Below are 18,499 nucleotides of genomic sequence, written 5' to 3'. Positions count from 1 at the left end.
GCGTTCGGTTTTTGGCAGTGGATTGCAACAGCATCGTTAAATCATAAAAATTGATCGAAAGAAAGCAATCCGTTGCAATAAATGGCATGCGGGGTCGTGTTTGCAAAAAAAAGAGGAAATTCAAATTCGAATAACATCCACGGTGCAATATAACTCTCTCGCTCGTTAGTCAGCAGCAAACGCGTGCAATCTATCGATGGCAAGTGCAGCAGGCGGCGTCAATATCATAATCGTTGCAGATTTTTAAGGTCCAAAGCAGCGCGCGGTTAAGAACAACCGACATAAAATTCTAATTAGTCCTCAAACGTCCGGCGTTCGACCGACTATTGTTTACTACCCCCATTTCCATTTTCAGCCCGGTCCGAGTTGTTCCGTTCGTGTTCGCCTCTAGTGCAGTGAATGCAGTTTTCAAATATTCAAATGAGAACCAGAATCGTAAAAAGATCGGCGCTTAGGTGCGCCGCTTTGAAGTGTCTGTGTGAACGGAAAAGTTAGATTTGGCGGTGGATGTTTTTGACGGATCGACCGATTTGATTGTGCTTTGCTGGTTTGGTTTGGTGGGTTTGTCGTTCAATCGGTGCATTCGCGGTGTCCTGTGACATGCAGTCTGTCGGCAGAAACAGAGTCGAGTGCTAAGGTACGGAACGACGGAATGGGAAAGAAAATAAACAGTGCTGAATGAAGGCGAAGAAAAGTTGTTTTGGTGGTATGAATAATAGCCGCGAAAAAGAGGCCTCGACGCGGGAATGTGTGGCCGTAAATCGGCGCTAAACGTGTAACGGGAAAAAAAAGCTTCGTCTCAACGCTCGGAGAAGAAGAAGAAAATAGAAAACACTTCATCAGGCGAACGGAGAAAAAAAAAACGGGGCGAAAAGAAAAACAACGGCTTCCCTAAAGAACGCACCAGCAGTGCCCGGTGCGGAGGTCGGTGGAGGAGGAGGAGGTGGAGGAGGAGGAGGTGGAGGAGTAGTAGGAGGAGGTTTCAAGCAGGTGGCCTCCGCCACCCCGACTTCCACTTCCACTGCGGCCCCCTCGCCCGTCGCCCCTCCCGTCGCTGCGCTCCCTGGCCACCGAATGCAGCCGACCATTCCGCAAAGCACGGGAGGCAGTGATATGGACCTCCCTGCAGTGCAGCCTATGGATTGGTTGTTCAAAAAGGAGCGCATCTATCTGCTAGCACAGTTTTGGCAACAGGTAAGCGTCGAATTTCCTCCCCCCCTTTCGCTCGGCCAGCTGACGCACGAGCCCCAACAGCCGCCATGCTTTCGGTCTATCCCCTTTAAGAAGAAGTGCGTCGACGGAGTGCGTACCGGCAAAAGTCCTGGCACGCGGCCTGCTTCGGCAAGGCCCTGTCTGTGTGTATTTGTGTCCGCGTGTGTGTTTGTTTGGATGTGCTGTGAGTGTATGTGTTTTCGTTGACCCTTTCTCGGCCGGAGTCGGAAGTCTGGTGGTTCCGCTTTAATTTGGACTCATTTAAAATTGATAATTCGCACGACGATGACGACGTCGACCACCCGCTTCCTCCTCCGCCACGTTCGCAGACGATGGCGACATCTTCCGCGCCTATGGTCGGCATATTTGCCCTTGAAGTACATTGCTTAGCGCAAGGACCCGAACCAGCGGGGATGAAATAAAAGGCCAGCTTCCGACCACAAGCTCTTCCCCTTTTGGGGAAGGCCACCTCGGGGTTGTTGAGAAATCGGGTGGCCACCCAACCAACAACCCTCTTTCGACGAACCCTGGTGTACAAGTGGGTGGTCGGTGTTATGAACCCTTCCGAACTTTTCACCCCGAATCGAGCTGCGAAACACACGCGAGAGAGAAACGGAAGCCGGGAACGGAAAGGAAGTGTCGTAATTTGACGCAAAGCCCAGATTGTAAAATAGACACACACCGAAGACGATGGTGATGGTTTACTACGACACAATCGGTGGTGATAGTGGAGGCCGATTCTGACAACATCGAAGATGCCGTTGGGTGGTCGGTCTCGACCTCGAGCTTGGGTGTTGGGTTTAAGTGTTTACACTTGGGTTGAAGTGTGTGCTTCCCTTCCGGTATGTCTTCGGGCCGGAAGTAGCGAACGCTTCTTGGGGGATCCTTAAAGAATGGTAGCTTTTGCGAGCTTTTTTCAACTCACGATAAGAAATGCCTACCGCAACGCGAACAACCACAGATTAAGCGATTAAAACAAGAATTTTCGCTAAAAGCTCATTTAAATAGTGAACCTTCGACCTATGTCCAGGTGGTTATATCGTCTGAGTTGAAAACATAATTGAATAAAGCAGTTTCCCAAAATCAATGAACTGTATTTAAGTAAACAAAATTCAAATCTCGATTGCTTATCGTCGTCAACTTTTAAGAGCAACGTTTTGACGAAAGAATCGATCCGTTTCGAGCAACATGCAAACGCCGTCGGGAGTTGGTAAAATATGTCTAAGTAGGCTTGTTCTGGATATGAGTTCCATGAGAGTTACGCGCCTTTTTTTAAACCATTTTCAATGCGAAATGTTTCTTATCTACAACATGTGTTTGCTTACGATGATAGGTTTTTTTTCCCCAAAATTCATTCATCTAGAACCAAACGAAGGGAAACAAAAGGAAACAGTGTAGTAAACGCAAAACGTTGCATACTGCCGGAGCCAAACATCGGCGACCGTACAAGATAACCAAAGTGGCAGCCAAGTGGCAAACGGTGTTGCGTGTGCTTAATTCATGCCTTGGAACGTCCAGCCTGCGATCGAGCTTTCCGGGGGCATTATTAACACGGGGCGAAAAGCTGCCACCGGCATTACGGATGCACTTTTTCGGTGGACCCGTCCCTCGTTCGCCCTCGGAAAAGGGTGCGTGTGTTCGCTGTCTCGCTTCTCGGTTCTCGTGCAAAGATGATAAGCTTCTCCGGTTCGATCATTTGTGCTCTGTTGGTTTTCGTTCGTTGGAAGAAGTTCGATTGCCGATCGGGGAGTTGCCGCGTGTTTTTTGCCGCCCTAATGATGTCCTCTGGCGCATTTTGTTGTAGATATTTGTAGCTATTCGGAGGAATCGTACAGATCACCGGAAATTGTAATTATAGACAATACGGGCCACAAACCGGTCCCGACGACGAGCGGAAGAAAAATTGATGGTTGCCGCAAAGGCCATCAATCGTAGAACTATTTCAACGCTCGTTCTCGTCGTTCGTGTCGAACCAAAGGCGAAAACAGAATCCAAACCCCTCAAAATTAGTAGCCGATAGGGTGACGAGAAAAGTCCACTTTATCTTTTTCCGGTGCGCGGAGGGCGGACCTCGAGGCCAATTGGGAAATGATAAAGATGAAAACAGAACAGGAAAGCAGCCACATTTGGTCCGTGGGCATTCGATGCATCGATGGTTGTGGTGAGAAATCGCCACAATGATGAGCTGGGGAAGAATAATTGAAACTGTTTTCAGCTGGGCCGTCGTCATTAATAAATAATCAAATTCTCGTTAGGCAACGCCTTGCCCTCCGCTCGCCTCAACAAATCAGAACGTGCGACGACTTCGATCTCGAACTTTGGGTCGGTCCGGGCAAAATTGTGATTTGGCAATCATTGAGTCCGGCAGATGATTGACCACTGATCGACTGCAGCCGCCAGGTTCTTCTCCGGCTCGACTTTTCCAATGTGGCAAACATTAGGCCGCAATTATTTGTGCACTTGGCGAGCGAATAATTTCCAAGCATCATTAATTGTGCACATCATTGATACATTTCATGTTCGACCCGTCATTGCACACCCGGACCACATGCACAAATTGTAACATTTGTGTGTCGTTGGAGCGCATTCGAGTGCACCGAAGAGCCCTTAGGCAAACGAACGGAAAAACCGGCGGGAAGAAGCGGGAAAATCCTTTATTTTACAACAACCCGCAGGTTCTGTTGTGATTGCATAATCCCGGCCCCTTTCGGTGCAAGCCCTCAGGAGAAAGAGAGCATAGAAAAGGGACGAAGGGAACAAAAAAACAATTGCACTTGAGTTGCTTTGCCGGAAAAGTGCTAGCCGGTGGAAGAAGGGTGAGTCGGACGAGAAAAAGCGGAACAAGTCAACGAACGAACGAAAACGAAGGAACACACAATAATACAAACAACACCACCGGCAACAGTGTCTTGAGTATTTTTCCCTGCTTTCTTCCCATTTCTCTCAATCCGTGTCTCTTTCTCTCTCTCTTTCTTCCTTCCCGAACTCCTTTTTTCTCTGATTATCCACCGAACCGGTATCGGGGCGAAACCATAAATTGATTAATCTATCGACATTTGTTTCAAAAGGATATGGTTTTGATGCCTCTTTTCCATTCTTAATGGCCCCGAAGGGGGGAAGGGGAAAGGGCAGGCATTATGTAGTGTGTGCAAATAAGCACTCCGATCGTTGCGATCTCGTTTCCGTCCCCATTTGCTTCGTTTTTTCCTGCAAACCTCGGGGTGGCCGTCGATTCGTCGCTTCTCTCCAAGGAAATCTGATAAGATTACTCCGAACGCACGGCGGACGATGATGATGATGATGATGCAGAAAAGAAATGCATACACATAGAGGACCCCAACACCGGGGTCCTCCCACACGCGTACACTGACACTGCCCGTGGTGCAATTGTGCATACGCGCACAAAAGTGCGAAAAGGCGCAAAGACAAAAAATAATCATCATTATCTGCATCCTTTGGCGATCGCTTCGCGGTTTTCGTTCGTGTTTCTCTCTTTCTTCTCGTCCAGCAGGCCGGGTGGGAGAAGCACGCCTCTCCGGTTTGCCAGGATCAACGGAGAGGGGGTGTTGGGGGAAAATGTATTGGTAATCATCATTATTTATTATTGAAATTGATACGATTTTAATAACACGTTACCACCGTTGGGTGCCGGGCGGACGTTTGGGCCAGAAGCCAGTCCGTGTGTTTCTGGTTTTCCGGACCGGGCCACCGATCGATGCCGGTGCACCGGGAGGGGGCGGAGATTCGGATCCGTCCGAACGAAATCACCATCGATTGAAGCGCCTTCGATCACATCAACCTGGAACCGGGCGAAGGTTCCTGTCCCGCTCGTCAATTCCATCACGACACATGATGAACGATCGCGGTGCCCCGCGGGTGAGAGAGAGAGGGGAGGAAGGAAATGAACTCCTCGTGCAGGGTGGGGGGAGAACGATCAAAGATGATGGATATCGCCCGAGGGGCCGCCAAGGACCAGGCTTGGAATAAAATAAATAGACGCTCATTTGTTGCTGCCAATCGCTTCGCTTTGTTCGCTCGGGGAAGCGCATTCCGTCGATCATTTGGCCGGCCGATCGATTAAAGCAAGCAAGGATGAAGAAGAGGCAGAGAGTGTCGGGCGTAAGAAAACGCACACAAAATGGGGATCGGACAACCCTCCGTTCGCTCGTTGCCTGGTCCCGTTCTGGAGTCTTTTCGCGTGTGTCCAACCCCTCTCGCGTGGATTCCGTTGATGTCCGTTCCCGTTTGCGGCTTCTTGGCAGGCCGGTTTCCTGACCTGTCGATATCCTGAGGGGATAATTGGATTACTCACAAAGCGCGGCCAACGACGTCCGCTTGGCCCCGCGATCTCGATTTCTTTTATGGCGGAAAATTTGCGATTTATGACGTGCTGTCGAATTCTCGCTAATTCCACGTCCCCGAATGCATTTCTAAGGGCTTCAGTGTCGTAAAAAGCAGCTGAAATGCAAAACTGCAACGAAACGCGGCCGGTCGCTCGTCTCGTCCCGGCCTCGATTGATATTGCGCTCGTGATGAAACCGTTTGGTCTGCAGCTATGATTAAAAGCAATTAGAACCAATCGACAAGTTAATTAGTTTTCATTTGAATTCCATACCGATCGCGCAGTCTCGTGAGACGTGTCGCTGTGGCGTGCTGTCACTCGTCTTTGGTGTGAAAAATTTTCAACCGATCCGGACGCGAAAATGAACTCTTGCTTACTTCGCAGACGCCTCACACTTCGTTTACGTGACCGGAGTGATGAAGAGGGGGCCTGAGCGGACGCGCGAGAAAAAAAAGGAGCTAGATCTGCCAGTAGTTGCACTTGCACTTGCACTTGTACTTTTGCCCATAAATAATGGCGGACGCAAATGGCGGAGATGAAAGAGAGAGAGAGAAAAAAAACCCCCATCGGTCCGGACGGTTCGATTCGATTCTCCTCCGATGCCGCTAGACACACATTTTAGTTGAAGCTAATTAAGCTCAGCTTTGGAAAGAAGACGGAATGTGAAGGGGTAGGGGAAGGCGGCACGAAGGCTCCTGGGGTCAAGGGGTTCGTCGTCGTGTGCAGCGCGACTCGGTGGCCATCCATTCATAAACAAAGACAAACATATCTACTCGGACAATCATCGATGGCAAGATGGTTGGGCAGATCGAGAAGGATCGCTTGGGTGTAATGAAATTTTTTATGCTATGTTTGTTTACGCACGGGAAAACATTTCATATTTCATGCGTGTTTTATTGTAAACAGAGCACCATCGTGCGAAAACCAGCCGTTCACGAAATTGCGGGAAAAAGTCGGCCAGGGTGGTCCCCCAAACGGATGAACGTGACTTGTTGAGCTTATCTGGAGGGACATGAAATAGGATCACCTTCGTTCTCGCTCGAAGAGCTCAGCCACCCAAGTGTCGAAGGCCCGCTGGCCTGACCAGAAGCGCCGGAAGTTTACTGGAAATCGGTGACGAATTCGATATGGTTACGAACACCAACACCATCCCTTCGAAACACGTGTTGTTTGCGCGTCTTCTAAACGCGATCGCACGCACGCAGGCAACCACCTCGGATGATGGTTGGAGACAAAAGGGGGATCCGGAGGGGCGGGGGTGTGCGTTTACGAGCGTCTGTCTTGAGGACAAATCGACCGGAACGCGTAATGCCGGTGCCGTCTTGGCGTTCGCGATCCCTGACGCGTCGCGTTCTCGATGATCGTCGGCGTCGGTGGAGAGTCGAATGTTGCCCAAACGCAACTGTTTGCCGGCATCGGGCTCAACTCCTGTTATTATTAGAATGTATATTTTCACCTCGTTACTGTCAGAATAAATATTATTGAAATTATGCTCGAGAGTTGCCGCGCACGGGAGAATTCTTTTGAGGCTTGAATATTGTTTGTTTGCAGTAAGATTTACTTTGTGTACTATTTCAGTGAAAATCTGCCTTAATCAAAATTGCATTATTTTCATGAACTTTGCTTGGAAACCTACCAATCCAATTCATTTAGTTACATTGAAATTTAATGATTAGTAAAAAACATTTAAGGAAAGAGTTCAATTTTCCACCTATATGTAGCTACAGTGATGGAGAGTTTAGTGGCTTTTCCTCCTCCTCTTGATCTCTCACCATCTCCCTCACTCTCCCACTGTTCCCCGAAGAACTGCGCGCAAAAGATGCACATCTAATTGCATTCGCTTCTAATCGTTCGTGACAAAAGCGCGGCTCACGTAACGCAAGATCGTTTGAGGCGGCTTACCATTTTCCCCATGCCCCCTTCTACCTCTGGCTAGCACACATATTAATCGACTTTTCACACCACTGAGACTTCTACCAACATAAAACAGTTAGTGTGCGCGTGTGTGTGTGTTTTTGGCTGATTTTTTCCTTCAGAAAAGCATTTGCTTTATTATTTCCCTTTCTTCCTAGGCTGACGCTCTCTGCGCACGCAAAATTATGACCCAACCCAAAAACCCGCGGCACTCTATTCGGTGTAAAGATCGAGGCTCTGCGCCGCGTTCCTCTGTGGTTGGAACATAAAAAACGGCCACGAGAGTGTGCTCAATGATTTATGATGGACCATTTTTTGTTTTGTTTTTGGTTTTTCTTGCCAAGCCACCACCACTCGGCGTAGCATGAAAACCGCACCAATCGAATAAATGACCTACCGTTTCGGGCCACCGTGTGCGCCACACGGTGTATGTACGCCTGTGTGTGTGTGTGTGTGTTTGTGTGACGGAGGACCGTTTTCCGTCCCGCTGCGGAATGGGCCAAAACAATAGATAATGAATTAATTCGGCGTAATCATACAATCAGGAGGATTACGCTCACCAACACACGGAGACGAAGGCTCTTCCTCTGCAGTGACACACTGAAAGCCCCAAAAACGGATGAAAAATGACGCACGAGCAGAGAAAAACACACTCCGAAATGCACACCAACTGAAGCCGGCTTTTTAAATAAATTTAGCAAATTACGGCAAAGACGGTGCAACCACCTCCACACGTTCACCGATCGGGAAGGGGAGGGAGAGAGAGAGGGAGCCCATGCCGACGTCGTCCTCGTCAAAAAACGAGCCAAAAATGCCTGATTAATATCTGGAACAATGACTTTAATTAAGCCGCCCGCTTTCGAGAATTTTTAATTATTGGTTAATAAATTCAGCCACCAGATGGCGACGACCCTAGCGGGGTCGGTGGTGGTGGAAAACCACCCACCCTGCCCTGGGTCTGCGACCGGTCAGACCGTTGCTCGCTACCGGCCGTGGCTTTGTGGGAGACTTTGTGAACATAAAGCAACAAACCGCCCGCCAAAGAACAATGAGACTTGAGAACCGGCGTCGCGAACGATAAACCCGCGGAACGTTTGCAATTGTTCCGAGCCGCGGAGTGAGATGGTGACTGATTTTCGGCTGGTTTTCCTTGAAGTTTTGGAATGGTTTGATCGGATCAATCTGCGAAATACATTTGTTCGTTTGTCGGACGCGATAGATCGAAGCTTCTCGCGCCACCGCAACCGAAATAAACAACGGCCAATCTTTTCGGCGTAATTTCTGCGCCGTCCTTGAACCCTTCCTCAAGATAACACCAAACTTCAGCTCGAGCTAAAAATTCGATTCCAATTCTTGCACCGCCTTGAGATGTCTGCCACCCGTTTGCTGTACCGAAAAAGCAAAACGAATGATAAGTACAAAAACCCCTCCCCCTTGAGTTCGACTTCTTATCAATGAGTTCAACGAGTCGGTTTCCGGACAATGACAGACCCGTAGCAACCGGCTGCACTTTTATCAGTCCAAAATGGTCGACCCGAAGCCCGAGCCGGAGGAAGTGGCCAGATAAAAAGTAGCCCACCGAAGAGGCGAACGAACGAACGAGCGAGCGCGCGCCAACAGCGTTCAAGAAAGGATCAATTTTATCAGAAACAAAATAACGGACTGCCTCGTCGTCGTTTGTCGATAGCAGCAAGCAAACGATCGAGTACCGAAAAATGAACGTTCGAAGGAAAGTGAGGGAAGCGACGGCAGGGGGTTCGGGAAAATAAGATTACGGGCCCATCTCTTTTCCACCTCATTAATGCGATCTTGCGGCGTGAGAACGCTCACTTCCTTCCTGTATGGCGTGCATTTTACTCCGCTTCGTTTTTTTTCTTTCTTCTCCTTCATTAACATAAGCAGCAACGGAACAAATTTACATTTTCAACACTCGCGAGTAGATCACAAACACATGCGGCCGAGAAAGGGGTCTCGTCTCTTCGTCGTCGGTCGGTTCTGCTAAATTGCCTCCGTCGACCCCTCCGCCGAGGAAAAGCCCTCAACCCTTAACAAACAGCTGTCGTTGAAGGTCTAACTGTTCGAAGGTGTGTTTCGTTGGTTTCGTTCATCCCAACCGCCGCTCCATCCTCCATTCGGCCGCTAATGTCCTAACGGTAGTGGGTTCTGGGAAGTTATCCACCAACAACATGCACCCAAGATACTCGTATTAATTACCGCCACCGTGGTGCAAATTAATCAATATATAATAAATGAATTGCCTTGGAACCGCGCGGGGTGTATCGGCTGGACGAGGCTGGATACTCATTATTTTGAAACACGATCTCTTGCCACCGGTGGTGGCGTGCGATCGAGAAGCCGAGAAGAAGCCGGACCAAACCCAGGCGGTAGGAAATAAATAAAAGGCTAGGACAGGGGGGGCAAAAAAACCGTCGATGACGCCGATTTAGGAGTTTAGTTTGTTTGTTTGTTTGTTTGTTTAACGTGACGCTCCCGTTCGTCGAACTGTTTTGTGCTTCGATCATAAAATAACGAACGATGGTCGCTTCTCGATTGCATTGACCACCCACGGCACCGAAAACCAGCCCCTCGTCGTTCAGCACGTTCGAGTTTTTCCTTCCCGAGAGTGAAACAAAAACAGTAGCGAAGAGCTCAGAAAAAGAAACATCAAACGGCAGAGAGGAGGAAAGGAACGTTAATCGGGTGTAAAAATGTGATCGAAAATTGTCACCCAACCGGTCAACACCAACAACAATCGGTTGCGCGCAAAGATTTCGCTTTCTTTCCCGTGCGCGCCGCGTTTCTGTGTTAAATTAAATTTTATTGTCATCCCGCCGAATGTCGGTTGCGAATCGAGGCATCGAGGGATGGGTTTAGTTTATTTTATTTTCCCCACATTTTTCTCGCCCGCTCGTTTTTTTTATGTTATTTGGGAGAACGAAACGAATGAAAATAAAACGTCAATTCCCTCTCGCCCGGCTTGGCCCATAACGTAAGGTCCATATCATTGGTCCACACGGTATAAAACAACAGAAATGTTTAGCCCATTCGGATTTGATCAACTGAACGATTGATCGACCGATTCCGCAAAGGTGAAGGAAGCGCACACAACGTGCGCGCGCGCGCGGGTCAAAGAAAATAAAACCGCCAACAAATATTCAACAAAAGCCCGCCACGGCGAAGAAAAAGACACAAATACAGCCACACAGGAGAGGTCTGAGATGTTACGATCGACGAATTCACCTCGCGACCTCGCAACAGCACAGCTGAACGCGAGGCGGATTTCAAAAAATGAAATAAATAAATTGCCATTACACCTGTTATTAGAAATCATTCCATCTTTGTGGTGGGGGGGAGGGTGTGGTGGCCGCGAGTGAGCATGTCGTCGAGGGCACCCTCTTCACCGTGCGCCCACGCCGAAGATGCCCCCTGCGATCCTCACCCTCCCTCCCTCCCACGGTGCGATCGCGAAGAACAATGCTACCCATTTTTCGATGGCATGGTTTCTTCTCATGTGTCGCTTGCTGCTGCTTGTGCTGGTTATTTTTAGTGCTGCCCTGACGGGAGACGGCAGAGACGGCGGAAACAACGGCGCTGGTCTCCCAACAATTCAACTGTTGAAAATCTCGAAAGATCCGATTCGTCGAAGCCGAACTTCGCCGAGGCCCGATAGATGGAAGTCGGGGGTTGTTGTTGGAAAAAAGGGTCGTAAATTAATGTTCGAACGAATGTCACCCGAAACAGCACGTCACGCGTACAAGTGTGTCAAAGGAGGAAGGATTGTGATGGGGGAGGCGTGCGGATGGAACGATCATTAGCTTTAATTGAAACTTCCGCAACGGAATCAAATCCGGGTTTTCTCCATTTCCCATCGATGAAACTCGATCATATCCCAGCGTCGATCGGAAAGAACATCATCACGCGATCATGCATGTATGCTCCATCAACCACCAAATATGTGTCTCCCTTGAAGTTTCTGTCACGTCATTGATCGACTGTCATTTATCTTCACTCAGTGTTTGTTTTACTGTTTTTTTTTTACTCCTTGTTCTGCTACGATTTGACGATCGGAAGCGAACGGAAGTGCTCAATTGTAAGGGTTTCCGTTTTGGTGCACGCTCGTAAATATCATCGTTGGCTTATTCATGGTCCAATTTTAATGTCGTTTTAGATAAGAACTTACTAAATTGCCCTTTGGTTCACAGTTCACATTCTCCCGAAGTACAGCATTCATTCATTTGCATATGAGATTCTTGCTCAATGAGAAAAATGTGTGTGTATATTTCTCGTGTGCCCACCGTATGGTTTACACACAACTATAAACGTTCCCTTCGTATATCATCGCATTCTACAGTTGCGCCTCGGGGAGGTTTCGATCGGGATTAAATGAAAAGAAAGGAAGAAAGAAAAAAACAACGGGACGGATGTGAAAGAGTGCGTGCATGACTGCTCAAGAGAATCCCAGGATCGGTGCGTTTCCCGAACGGAATCTCATGTTTTTGTCACCATCGTTTTCTTTGCAGCTCCGATTCTTTAGCCCTTCTTGCTCTTGCGCCCTGTAACGGTCGTTGGAACGATAGTCGTCGGATCTTAATCTATAATCCATACAGAACATGCCTGCGCGTGGGTTTGGTGCCTTTGGGTTTTCAGTTCGATTGCGAGATGAAACCACATGGTGGGACAAGCTCCCCCCCTCGGTGTCTCTCCAGACCAGGACGGAGGACTTATTATTGCATTGCTTCTGGTCACGAGACGCGCACCGGCGAAGGAAGTGGAGAGATTGTGTCATTCTCATTGTCGCCGTCGTCGCCGCATTTGGCAGCATTCCACGGAGACACGCACGGTGCTAACACACGCATCGATCGTGTCCGACTCGTGGGGAAAAAAAATCTGTGATGAAAATAATACAATGCCAAATCCTACAATTTGTTCCGAGTGCCTTGAAGTCTTGAGGCGCGAGAGAAGAAACGAAAAAAAGACGCAAAATACGCAAGACAAATAATCGATTGCGATTGCCCCACCCGCATCGATGTCGGCGTCAGAGTGTCATCGGGAGCCAGAGTTAACACAGCCACGCAAATGCTGTGTGTGGCCAGCGGGAGGAGGAGGAGGTCGATGGTCCGCTTTCCGTGTCCAAGAAAGATTTTCGGCAACGACGGTCAGATTTGGCCAACGAGGGAAGCACAGTATGCTCAATACATTTGCACGAATGGATTCTGTTGGAGGAACGAAAAACCTGAATGGAATGGAGAGAGTGAGAGAAAAAGGAACCACTTCGACAACAGAATCCCGAAATGTCGATGTCTTCTTGCCCGGAAACACGCGGAATGGAAACGCAACATAACGCGCGACAGACAACATGTGGCGTTTATTATTATTGTTGATGTTGCGATGCTTTATGCACACACACGCACACCATAATTCCCTCGCATCCTCCCGGGCGCCTCATGCTGGGCACTCTCGTCCCGCCACACTTCCCTTCGCGAAACCGCAAAACCGATGATGCGCAATTGCTCTTCCTTTTCCTTTCTTCCTGCGCAAGATTGCCGCAACATCGACGGTCGGTGTATTTCCCGCCCACCCCCTCGTCTCACACCACCATCCCATCAATAATCCTTTATACCAACCCACAGCAGCATTCCCGGTACGCACCCGAACTCTATCAAACTGCTCGCGATCACATAAATCACGAATCTGAATTGACTCTAATGATAACACAGCGCTTGATTGGCTTTGACTGTTTGTTTGCTGAATTGTTGCGTTCTACTGTTGTTGTTGTTGTGTGCGCTACTGGCTGGGCGTGCACACACACACACACATTCAGATTTGGCCAGATGGCCAGACCACCGGGAGAAAATGTAAATCCAACTCTGCTCAATCGAGCTGATAAAAGCGTGATATATCGTAACCTCTATCAAACGGCAACAATCATCCGTTCGTTCGATGGCTGTGCAGAGAGCGAGTGTTGGGGCACACAACAGCAGCAACAAGAACGTGAACAAAAAAATCAACCCATCGAAATCAACCCGGGACAGATAATCGGAGATTCCCAAGCTCGCCGGCGGAAGGGAGAATTCAATTGGAGAAAATCATCTCCAATCGGTGGCGATGATGGAGCCAGACAGCTACCGGATGTGGGATGTGACACGGGTCGGTACGGGTAAAATGGCAATTTTCTAATCAGCCCGAACCTTTTCGGTAGGGCCGGATTGGATTGAAGGCTGGAGCTTGGATTGAGTACAAAACCCACCCAGGCCCGACGAAGCTGGTGGGGGGAACGAACAAATTGAAACAGTATTGATGGTTTGATGATCTCCCCATTGTACAAAAAGGGAAAAGGGACTGTTCAAGGGAGCTGGGGAATGGGAAGGTTACTCATCCACGCGCGCCGTGGCCCCGGAATGGCTTTTGTATCACCACCTCCGATATGAATGCAATATTTTTATTAATAATATAAAGATTTATTAAGCTCATAAATAAGAGCGGATAAAGATCTTCCTCGGCTTGGCGGGGAAACAGATTCCTTGAAGGGTCGGGCAAAGCCCGCTAGTATAGTCCACCATGAAGATGTGTGCCCGACCGGTTCATTAGAGTGTGTGTGTGTGTGTGTGTGTGTGTGCGGCCATTAGCCGGATGGCAGACCTCACCCTCCGAAGGGGTGAGGCGGAAAGTTTTTCCAGAGTCTCATATTCTCCCCCATTCCAGCAGCAAAATCGAACAGCAACTAGTAATGATGGGTTTATTACTTAGACTTGGAAGGCTCTGGTCTGGTGTGGCCAGCTCCCGGCGTAGACACAACATAGTAGAGCTCGGTGCCGAGATATGGGCAAACAGTGAGGATCAAATTATCGTCCTAATGAGATAAATAAACGATGATAAATCAAAGATTATGGCGGTTCCTTAACGTGGTTCGTCGTTTCGCCGCCTTGACGCTTTTATGTCTCCCGGCATAGCGGCTTAACTGCGTCGCACATATCCTTGTTGGTTAACGATGGTGCGTCCTAGTTTGCAAGGAAGCAAGACAAAGAAATTTTCCCGATCCCCTGATGCACCTGATGCCACATTTTTAATTACACAAACACACAAACGTTGGGCAAAAAAACGTGATTTTGCGTGAAAAGTAAAATGCGAATGCACACGCACTCCATAACTCCTATCAGGCGAATGGAAAATCCCGTCGTTGTGGCCGTCTAGAAAATCGGCCGCAGGGATGTTACGGAATGAAATAAAAGAGGGGAAAAACTCGTGCCCGCCTTACACACAGCTACACACGCGCCCGGGACTCTGCGGTAACCCACTTCTTCACACATGCCAAGTGCATATGGTCAAGGATTGCTTCGACCAGGCATGGGGTCGTACGTTTGTGTGAGTAAATGGGAAAGTTTGTAAAAGGGATGTAATGGCCTTTGACACACTTTTGAACCCCGCCAAAGTGCGCTGATTGTTGGCGTGCGGGTTCTCCACGCTTCGGAAAATCGAACCACACCACGATGAATGTGGGAGTTATGGGGAAATGTGTGTGTGAGTTGTATGATATGTGGCGGCTGATTGAGGCTTGTCCTGAATCAACAAGCATGTGGACTAACATGTGTTTAAAACATTAGAAGATGGGATTCTCAATTTGAAATGATTAATTTACTTAGTTGTAATTTTCATGTAAATGATTTTAAAATAATATTACAAGTACTTCTATGTGTTACAATATGTTGAAACTGCCTAGCAATAAAATCGGAAAGAATCAATAGACTCGCTTCGTTACGCACGCCATCGCGATCGAGTAGGCGACTGTGTTTGGATGTTTTAATATCAGTTTTCCGCTTTATCTTTCACTTGGCATCGTTTGATTAACATGAAAGCGTCACTACCAACCCCCTCCCACACTGGGTTCAACCCCCCGCCATGTACCCGTTCTAACTATCCGTTTGCAGATAATTATTTATAAATAACTCATTGAACACGCTTTCCACGTGGCATTATTTTATCCTCACCCTCTATTTTGCATTCGATTACAAACATTGAGTGTCTGTAAATATAAACAAAAACGGAAAAAGAAGGAATCCATTCGTCGATAACCGAACCCCGTCGATGGTGGCCCCTTCGTTTTTCGCTCGATTCCGTTTCGATTCCTGGTGGGAGGGGGGAAATCCCGAACCGGGCGAGGGGGTGGTGAACTATAAAACACGCAAACCCCCTTCTCGCGTGCCGTAGCGCCATTTTACATCCGTCAAAATCCGGGGGCACATTGCACATTGAGAAAACTATGCAAGTACCGTGCAATGTGCAATGATAAAATCAGCGTTTCAGGTCGAGAGGAGAAAACAGGAAGAAGGAACAATATTTATACGAAGCACCAGAATGAACGAAACATTCATTTGTGTGTGGCCCCGTAATGCCAGTACCAAAAGGTGGAGGTGGAAAACTTGAAAACACACACTCGCTCTCGCGCATACACGTGTGAACCGACGCATAAATGGAAAATATATTGATTACGATCTGTCACGGAAAAGTGGCGTTTCGTCGGCAAGCTTCTCTACTGTGCGAAACATACACACACACGCACGCACACACAATGCTTAAATGGGTCTGGTCGGCTTACTACTGCACCTCGCAGAAGGATATTGAAATTCAATAATTAATTTTCCCTGCTGCAAGGAAAAAGACTCCCCCGGTGCAAGTGCAAGGACCACAGGACGCGTGATTTTCGCACCCGATTACGTCAACGATACGCATGTTAACGCACACATCAAGCCGGCGTTTGTGTGCCAAGTGCAATCAAACGGACAGAACCTTCTTCGGTGCATTCTTCGCCCTTCCGGCGAACGAATGACGACGAATTCGCGTCCCAACCCACCCAACATCGCGCCCACGATAAGGCCCAAGAGTGGCGGTCTTTAATCGAGGAAAACAGATTGAAAATTGATGTAATTATAGTTCGGATTCGAATCGTTGCACTCTTGGTGCATCAAACAACCGCGCGCGATGGGGGCACCTATTAAAAACGGAACCAAACCGAACGGAAGGAATAGGGACAAAGCGGGGTTGGCTCAAGTGCACGAGGGGTAACGCCTGGCATGCGATTGTGAGATTTCATAATTGCGATAAACGCGTTTTCCGCCCGCTTTCTTCTAATTTCGCGTTCCTTTCGTTCGTTTCGCGCTCGCGCTCGCAACCCGAGAAAAAGACACTATTGCATGTTGAAGTTCCGACAAGCCCGCCGACGAAAACTTATTCCAATCAATGGGTAAATAAATAATGATTAATTATAAATAGTCTCCACCGCTCGACCGGTTCCTCTTACGGCTTTCCTGGCCCCATCCCGCAGGGGCCCATTGCTATTGAAGCGAGCCGCTGCTTCGGTCGGAACAGTTTGACCTGCTTTTAGCCCTCCCCTCCCACTCGCGCCCTTTGACACCCTCCGTGACCGGAAGCGACCATTCGGAGGAGCATTCAATCCGCTATCCTTTCAGACAGTTCCGTTGCTCAATGTCAGGTGCTTCAGGCTGCTCGGTGCAACAACTGCTTCCGAGGCATGCCGACTCGAGCCTTCCTTCTTGAGCAAGGATTATCGAAATCGAATCCAATCGATTCCGTACCACCCGGTCCGGTGGGGGGAATGGGTGGATGGGCGGGCGGGGAGCGCCGATGATGCGCCTTCGGCCACGCTGCAGACAGGCGTCATTCATTCGCTTTTTAATGAGTCTTGCATTTTAAATGCGCTTGCAAGATACGGGGCCGGGTACGTTTTGTGATTAGTTCCATCTCGTCGTTCCTTAGAAAGGATCAAATTTCAACATCTTTTTTTTCAAAGAAACTAATCATCAACGTGGTTTTTACCACTATCGAGAAGAAAAGGGGTTGGTAAATAAGTTTCACGCTGTCAGAAGCGACATGATTGACTGCATGTTCAATTCAAGTAGAACAGGACAGTTAAAAATATCTCTAGATCATCTTAAAATATATTTCGTACCCTGTTTCTTGACTCAGATATTACCAAATTATTTTTAAAATGTATTCTTTTATTGTAATAACTTGTTAAAAATGGTTGTACCCTGCGGCGCATTTTCCTTTTTCCCGTAAATTCCCCCTTAGCCAGTGTATTAATCTAAATCGCACTTTGACTCCATATTGATTTAATTCGAGTAGAAAATCCCTTTTCCGGTTTTGATCCATTCCATCCTCGTGACAGTTGCATTGTACGTTTTTTCATTCCATTTCCACGTTCATCCCAGCCGCTCGTTTAGCCACAACGGGGAAAAGTAAATAGGAAAAACCGGTTTTCCGTTGGAACTATTTTCACCATGGCGCGTCTTCGATAATTTTTCATTCCCATGCGTCCCCCATGGACTGCTTGGATTCGCGTCGAATCCTTCATTCGTTTGTTGTACAGTTTTTTACTCTTGTTCTTTCCAATAATCATCAGAGAGTGCCGCACTCATACCAACGTGGAACGGGGTAATTTTTCATTTGAATATCGTTATTCGCGACAGTAGTACAGTCGATATTCGATATAACTTCAATGTAGATTTGAATGTGTGTGTGTCTTTGTGGTTGTGTGTGTGAGTATTTTTTTCATAAATTAACGATAGCACAAGGACCTGAGCGTCTAGGGATAACATAAAATAACAGGGCGGAGAAAACTAGTTTCAATTCCCAGAGGGCAAGCCGGGAAAAAAGACGGCAAGCGAGTTAAGGGTAATCAAATGCAACAAACACGATGGGTTTGATGGTATGATATTGCGACGGTCTGACGATGATGGTAGTGATGATAACGAACCCATCTTTCGAATCGATTCGCGGCCAAAGCATTCGACCCCTAACCGAACTCGGAATATGAAACCGACGTGCTGTGGGGATGTGGATTAATAAAACACCATCATCTGTCGCCGGCCGTGGCCGTTTCCCAAGCGCAGATGAATTGGATTTGCAAAGCAACGCGGTGAGAGTTCGTAGAGTCGCGCCCCGAACACCAAAGACTCGGTCGAAGGGCACAAAAAAAACGCGATCCAAAAACGAAAACGACAAGCCACCGAGAAG

The 18,499-nt window shown here is 48.1% G+C and overlaps 1 protein-coding gene across 1 annotated transcript in view; it reads left to right on the top strand.

The window, feature by feature from the left end:
• Positions 1 to 1,074: 1,074 nt before the first annotated feature.
• Positions 1,075 to 18,499, top strand: part of LOC131287232 (homeobox protein cut) — a 155,699-nt gene continuing 138,274 nt past the window's right edge. Inside the window, exon 1 of the mRNA XM_058316265.1 lies at positions 1,075 to 1,194. Coding sequence (XP_058172248.1) covers positions 1,075 to 1,194 — 120 coding nt within the window. The remainder of the gene's footprint in view (positions 1,195 to 18,499) is intronic.

This window comes from Anopheles ziemanni, chromosome 3 (assembly GCF_943734765.1).
Source record: "Anopheles ziemanni chromosome 3, idAnoZiCoDA_A2_x.2, whole genome shotgun sequence".
In the NCBI taxonomy this organism is placed as follows: domain Eukaryota; kingdom Metazoa; phylum Arthropoda; class Insecta; order Diptera; family Culicidae; genus Anopheles; species Anopheles ziemanni.
This window is presented reverse-complemented; position numbering and strand designations above follow the sequence as displayed.